The 7,031-nt window shown below is 36.0% G+C and overlaps 1 protein-coding gene across 2 annotated transcripts; it reads right to left on the bottom strand.

Annotated features, from left to right (window-relative positions):
• Nucleotides 1-492: 492 nt before the first annotated feature.
• LOC105035331 (NEDD8-conjugating enzyme Ubc12) lies at nt 493-6,011 on the bottom strand. 2 transcript variants are annotated; one of them, XM_073247872.1, is made up of 7 exons: nt 5,857-6,011; nt 4,688-4,800; nt 4,559-4,594; nt 3,980-4,088; nt 3,326-3,404; nt 3,099-3,215; nt 493-951 (listed from the first exon to the last, which is right to left on the bottom strand). In XM_073247872.1, the coding sequence occupies exons 2-7, from the start codon at nt 4,794-4,796 to the stop codon at nt 814-816; spliced, it is 588 nt and encodes a 195-aa protein (XP_073103973.1). In that variant the 5' UTR covers nt 4,797-4,800; nt 5,857-6,011; the 3' UTR covers nt 493-813. The 2 variants fall into 2 exon arrangements, with proteins under 2 accessions (XP_073103973.1, XP_010909170.1); XM_010910868.4 differs by lacking the exon at nt 4,559-4,594 and having other exon boundaries at nt 5,857-6,010.
• Between the last annotated feature and the right edge of the window lie 1,020 nt (nt 6,012-7,031).

Below are 7,031 nucleotides of genomic sequence, written 5' to 3'. Positions count from 1 at the left end.
GATGATTTTTTTTTTCTTATCAATATGTCAAAATTTGGTGAACTAGCCCAAAAATGACGTACTGAATCTAATTCAACCAATAATTTTTCCGAAAAAAGAGCTTATGCTGACAGGCAAAATAGTACCGGCTTCAAGTGACCGACCTAGACCACTAAATACTGCACTCTTATCAATTATAAAAAAAAGCATTACAAGGATCGGTAGAAGCTTTCTGAGCAGGAACTTTTGGTTCAACACATATGGTGCATAAAGCATATGACTGCACTAACGTAAAAAGCCTGGAATCCAAGCCAAACATCCAAGAAAGCCTAGTCACAGAAACCATGCAAGTTCGGTGCCTAGAGCACAAAACATACATCCAAACATTATCATTCAGCTGTTTTGACCATAAAATTAGCTGCCACTCAATCACCATTAATCGGTTCCAACAGCCTTCAATGATGAAATATATATAGATCATCATACCGACCAGAAGATCTAATGAACAAACTGTTAACAAAGATATCGTTCAGGTTAGACTAATCGATGGAGTGAAATATAAGAAAAAATTCCCAATCCATGTTCGCGAAGAGTGCCAGGCCCTTCCACAAATTTACAATATGCTGTAGTCCCAATCCAGTTTATGTTTCACACATTACAGCAGCTAATAAATCCCCTTCTTGGATGATTACACGGTTTCAAAGGTATTTACACCCTGAACCAGATTGCAGCAGCCCCAAAGACAAGAACAACAATTTATGACGGAATTCAGAGCTCAAGGACCGTTAAACGGAAGATGAGTAAATACAAGCACTCCAATCTGCCAGCTTTTTATTATGCGCACCTGGGGAAGTAGATCTGACCCACATAACCTCCAGCCATTGCCCTTCTCACATTGCTCTCAAACAACTTGGGGTTGTCACGGAGAACAGCCGCTGCATCATGATTCAGGGGGTCCTCATCATTGGGTTGCTGCATATATAATGAGAAAGGTTAAATAAGGTAACATCTTATAACAAACTGTGAAAAATAAGCTCCATTCATCATATCTTTTTTTTTTTTAATTTTATTTTTTAAAACAAGCCAGCAAAGATTCTATCAATTCTTTTTAAGTGATAAATAAAATTTAGAAGAATGAACTAAAGGAGAAAGGCATTTGTAAAGGATGGATAAGGCAACCTAGGCCCTCATGTAACATCCCCATGTTCATATAGATGCAGTATCTTCCACGGTGGATCTATAGATGTGATCAAATTCATCTATAAAGGAGGAAAAGATAATTTTGATGAAGCACTATTGTGCTAGGTTCCAACTAAGCATCAAAGCGAGATCATGTGGCAATATCACATGGCAGGTGTCAAACATAGTATCAACCTTTCATATGATGATTAGAAGATGATGGCCTGCAAGTATCCTCTTCCAGTAAAATCCCCATATAGAGAGAGTGCCTTTAATTATAGCATAGTCCTTAACCCCATCCATTATGATCTACTCAGCGTGCACATTATCATCTACACTTGATCCAGGACACCAAAATCACTTCACACACTCGCCCTTAAGTGGTCCATCTTTTACTCAAATCCTCTAAAAGCTTCTCACTTGATAAACAGATTCATCTGCTCTTGAACTCATTTTTTGGTCCCTTTCTACTTCCCAACCCTCATATTCATCCATCAGCTCCCAAGAAACTCCTCTATGAATTCCCATCACTTCTTTATAACAAAAATCTCCTAAGATTGATTTCTCCCAAAATTTTAAAATTCCCTGGTTCAATCATCTGATATGCAGAACATATGAAGATTCTACTAAACTTTGTCATTATTCTTGGAGAAGGGGAAAAAAACTGAATGTAAAAATTTGGTAAATGTATTGTTGAAGTATAAATGTTACTAGCTAAATCCAATAGCTGCAATTTGCCCAAAAAAAATGTCAAGCGGCTATTATCTAGAACATTTGCAATAGACATCACTGCATGTAGGCCTCTGTTATTCCCATGCTTTCTGCAACTGAAGTTTATACAAAAATATGTACTGGGGATACAAATAACTATTCCCTACATCCTTAAAACATACAAAAGCGACCAAGTTTCCCAATTTTTTAATTCCAGAACACTGATTAGACTTCAATTTTGGAAGAGTTAAAACATACTAGACTTTTATAAAAGAAGAGACCTTAAGAACTTTCTGAGGAAAAAAAAAAAAATCTTGACCCAAATACCTCTAAACCAAGAGACAAAGGTGATATACAATGCATTTGATATTAGTTAATTATGAGGTTATTATTTTCAGGTCTTTTCAAAAAATTTAGATTTTAGTTAAATTATCCAAAATCTAAAATCTTTTAACAACCACATGCATTATATGTAGCAGCTAGAAATAGTCCAAATGTAAAATACCATTAAAGCAAGAAATGGAGCAGAGTTAGATGGGACTGAGTTTGGAAGTGATGCAGCCATGGGATGGTGACTCCTATACACTATCAATACCATAATGTATACAGTGTTAATTGTTAAAAACTAAAGTTTTCACCCATCCCTTGCTGTGCAATGACCTAACCCACTTGTAAAGCATACATATCTATAAACATCCTTTATGGTCAAGAGAACTTATTGTCACCCGTCCAGAAAATATAATACTCATGATCACTTTATTAGACTTCACTATCTGCTGTGTAGAGAAATATGAATAGATGAAGACCTCACAAGGAATCAAAATAAAGAATCACCATATAAGCAACCAGAAGGAGAACTAACAAGAGATGATTCAAGAATTACATAATTGGATTTTAGTGCAACAGTGTAAGCCGCGATATTAAGTATAAGGAATGAGAACTAATGGATGGTTGTTTCATTAGTTGACCACGAATAGAACAATGCTAAAAAGGTCTGTCTTAGGCAAGAAGGAAAGCAACTGGAAATATAGGCAAAAAGTTATACAGCAAGCAATTACTATCAAGATATATCCTTATGGCCAAACAAGACTACCTGAATGAAGTCAATGAATGCTATAATATTTATATAATTACATGTGCTGCGGCATTTATTTATATAAACCATATCCATTGTCTGGACCAAGTTAGAAAATTCATGAGCACCCATATAAATGAAATGGAAGTAGTACCGTGAAAAGAAGATTCAAGCCATAAATAACAGTGTTTATGTTGAGGACAGGTTTCCAGTCTTCACGCAGAATGTTAAGGCACACATTTCCCTCCAAGTCAATATTTGGATGGTAGACCTGGATTAAACATTAATTAAATATTCACAAAATCAGGAAGTATTTGAAATAGTAAAAAACTACTTTAAAACAATAAGTACAAGAAGTAAATATCAACATCAAGTTTGTACCTTTGTCTTGCACTTGACTTTCGGTGGTTCATGAGGATAAGAAGGAGAAACCTGGAAGGTGAAAATAAATGTACCACCTCTGAAAAATAGGTGGTTAGGTTACATCAGAGACAGAGGATAAAGTCTTCGACAAAATATGTAAAAAAAAAAAAGCATGTCGATTAGAAAAAAAATATATAATTTCTCAAAACAAATTTGAAAACTTATGACCTTTTGGCATTGTTGCTGTTTTTGTGTTTTTGTTTCTCCACAAATCAGAGAAATATCATGCAAAGAATGATGTGGAAGACAGCATTTGCACAAAGCTTCCATTACCCGTTTCTCTAAATTTTCGCTCTTTTCTTTTTTTTGAAAGCAATAAACCTTTGCTCCCAAATGGTCCAAAGATTTTACAAACAATTTAAAAAAGGAAAATTTATCGCATATGTTGTTTAGTGCAGTTCATTTTTCTTCCTTGAATTTTGCTAGCAAAAGCAGAAAGAGAAAGCTATTCCAAGCAGGTCGTTAACATCTACTATTACATTCAACTTGAAACTTGAGCAAATTTAACTTGTGGAAACTATGGAAAGTAATATTACAAATTACACAAAATGCAATTACTAGAACAAATAGGAGTTTCTAGAGATGGCTGGTAAATGGAAAATGATCGCTTACTGATAATATCCCTCATCAGGTCGAATGCTGATTTCAAAGTTCATCAGATCATCCTTTCCATTGGGAAATGATATACTAGTGGTTTTAGGTAGGTTAAGCTCACCAATATCTGCAAAATATGAAATGCCAATACCAACTATCAAAAAAAGATCCTGATCGATAATTATCAAAACAAAAAAGAGAGAAATGCTTATGAAACAGAAATTTAATGGTATTATAAGAAAAGAATTGCAAATATAGAACACAATTTATATTATATTAAAATAGTAAACACAAAGTCTTAAACTCCTTATTTTTCTAACTTTATACATTGCAGTATGAGAGCTAAAAACCATGCTTCTCACTGGATATAATTGACAGAGAATGGAGACAATAGAGCATAAATGGAAGCTTAGCAAGAAATAAAAGAAAGGATTAAAAAAAAAATGAAATAATCAATAACCAAGGGATTTCCTTATTCGAATATGTCCATTTATTACATTATTTAACATTCCATTGCTTGATGTCTGCTTCCACTAATAAGTTATATGCAAGAATCGAGAAAAATACAAGACGACCTTACAGCATGGACCAACTTACAGAAAGGAGTTCTTGCACAGTCCATCCCAGGAGGCACTAATTTCACTTGTCAAAATAGAATTAATGCTAAAGAAATAAGGAGCTAAAATAGCCACAACAATAAAATATCATTTTCAAGTGCAAACAAACCTTTATGAAGGCGCAATTCCCCTGCACTTTGCTTCTTCACAGGAGCCCTTCCATTGGCATTTGCAGCATCTTCTCTCTTCTGGCCCTTTATCTTAAAAAGATTAATCATAGTTCTACGCAAAAACATGCAACAAAAAAAATGTAGAAATTAGGAAATGGTACACAATCATTATACCAAAGTTAACAAAGATTGTGCATAGCTTTTATGGGGATGCCAAAAGTAGTGCTCTGACATCAAAGAATGAGTACAAAAAAGAAAATGAGCTCCAAGCTGCAAGAATAAAAACACCGAAAATCTTTGAATTTCAAAAGACTTTTCACGTCCTCTTTTGTTTTCATTTTCTTGGAGCAGGACATAACAGTGCATTAGAAACAATCAAACAAATGTAATCTGAGAAGGCAAAAAGATCTGTTCTTGAAGCTGGGATCTGTAGGTTGTCATTTCAGTGACGACAGCTCAAACAGCGGTAAGCAATTTGACAGGGCATAATCTGATGCATACACTGAAAACTAGGGCATCTCACAAAGAAATGAGTGGAGGGTATTAGATGTTGAGGTTGCGGGGCAGAGATTATGTTTTGGCATGCTGAAGCAAGATAACCAGCTAATTGTTTCGAGCTCGAACTTAACCCGCGTCCGTAACACTCGAAATACATCCTCTATTTGTAAAGACAAAAAAAGATTTTAAAAAAATTAAAATGTTTCAATATGTTCATGTGTCTAATCAGCATCCAGGAATACAATTTCAGCAAAGAAGAACATCAATCAATCCGATAACAACAATTGAATAGGACAAACCAAACGCTACTCATAATGAGATCAGACTATCCACATAATCCACGTCATTTCCTTTAAAAAAAAAGGAAAAAAAAATCGGCAACCATATCACATCCAAAATCTATAAAGGGCAACACATAATTCATTTTGGAATATCTAGAATTCCAAGAAGAAGTTAACCATGAATCCTGAACATCCTCACCAAATAATTAAGCTTGCTCGTGCACTGAAAAGAAAGGGCAAGGAAAAAACCCTAAAATCTAAAAGGAAACACGCAATCAATCGAAAACTTAGGGAGCGGAGACGCTAGATAACATCGAAAGACGCAATCACGACGAGATATTGGGTCACGAGAGGATTGATAAGAAGAGGAGGAAATATCAGGAGCTCACCTTCTCGACTAGAACCAGAAGACGCGAGAGAGAGAGAGAGGAGGGGGGGAGGGAGAGATCGATGATCGTAGGAGTCGCGTAAAAGCGGGTTGGAGGCAGCAGGCAGTTTTAAAAGGCGATGCCCTTTTTATTCCCAGATCGCGACCGACTTTTAGCATAGAACCCACGTTAGCCGCATATAAATTCATAAGCGAACCCATCGATCTGCCGTCGGTTCGGGAAAGAGAGAAGAAACATCTTCAACGTTCGTACCTGCACGCAATTGACGATGAGATGTCGGAGGACAGCAGAGGGATGCTTCTCTCACGGAATTTGTATGCGGTCAAATGGAACGTGATATTTTATTCCTCTTCGCATTCCGACAAGAATAGGCCTCTCGTTTCTTCAAATGGCGGATGTATCCTCCAGCTCTTCAACTCTGCAATGATTGGTCTCTATGCCTTCGAAATGACTAAACTGCCCTTATAAATTATCACCGTTACTCCAGTGGGCGTTCGCTCTTACCTCAACGACAGCGACGGACCCCACCAACATTTTCGACGAAGGCTGTTATGCTCTAGCTCCTGTGGGCCCCGAGCCGTTGGCACCCTCCGGGAGAGTTTGTTAACCAGCGTTGCAGCTCCCGGTCTCTCTATCGATCCGCACCGTTGCAGCACCTTGGTGCTCTCTCCTCCCGTTCCCCGAAACGCCTTCCAAGGGTGGGCGCTTCCAGGTACGTCGTTCTCCCATGCACCGCTTTTTATGGTTTGAAAGGCAGAAGAAGATAGAGATAGGAGGAGATAAGAAGCGCGGAGGAGAGGAGAGAAGAAAGTAATGAAAAAGTATTCTCAGCCATATAAATTATATTTTTTATTAATATAATCATGAATTTATATAGATAATTGAAAATATTAATAAGAATTTATATAAAAATAAGATTTTAGAGGCTAAATAAAATTCTATAATTCAAATAAAAATAAATTTTTTAAATTTTCAATATCTATATCTAATATAATTTTTTTATTAATGGACGGTCCATTGTAAGCCTGATATGTGATCCCTTTTCTACTTATATATTTTTTTTAAAAAATATATTTTTAAAATATCTGTGAGAATTTCTATAAACCCTTTGATTTCTACTCTCAAAAACTCATGGCTAAGATGGACGGGAACTATGTTTAATTTTGTCTCTATGA

Source organism: Elaeis guineensis, chromosome 13 (assembly GCF_000442705.2).
Source record: "Elaeis guineensis isolate ETL-2024a chromosome 13, EG11, whole genome shotgun sequence".
In the NCBI taxonomy this organism is placed as follows: Eukaryota; Viridiplantae; Streptophyta; class Magnoliopsida; order Arecales; family Arecaceae; genus Elaeis; species Elaeis guineensis.
The sequence above is the reverse complement of the archived record's forward strand: the minus strand, read 5'-3'. Positions and strand labels throughout refer to the sequence as shown.

Coding starts and splice junctions, on each gene's coding strand:
- LOC105035331 (XM_073247872.1), bottom strand. CDS start 4,796: ATGATTAATCTTTTTAAGATAAAGGGCCAGAAGAGAGAAGATGCTGCA. Junction 4,089..4,558: donor CTGTGCAAGAACTCCTTTCT/GTAAGTTGGTCC, acceptor CATATTTTGCAG/ATATTGGTGAGCTTAACCTA. Junction 3,405..3,979: donor CCTGATGAGGGATATTATCA/GTAAGCGATCAT, acceptor CCTATTTTTCAG/AGGTGGTACATTTATTTTCA.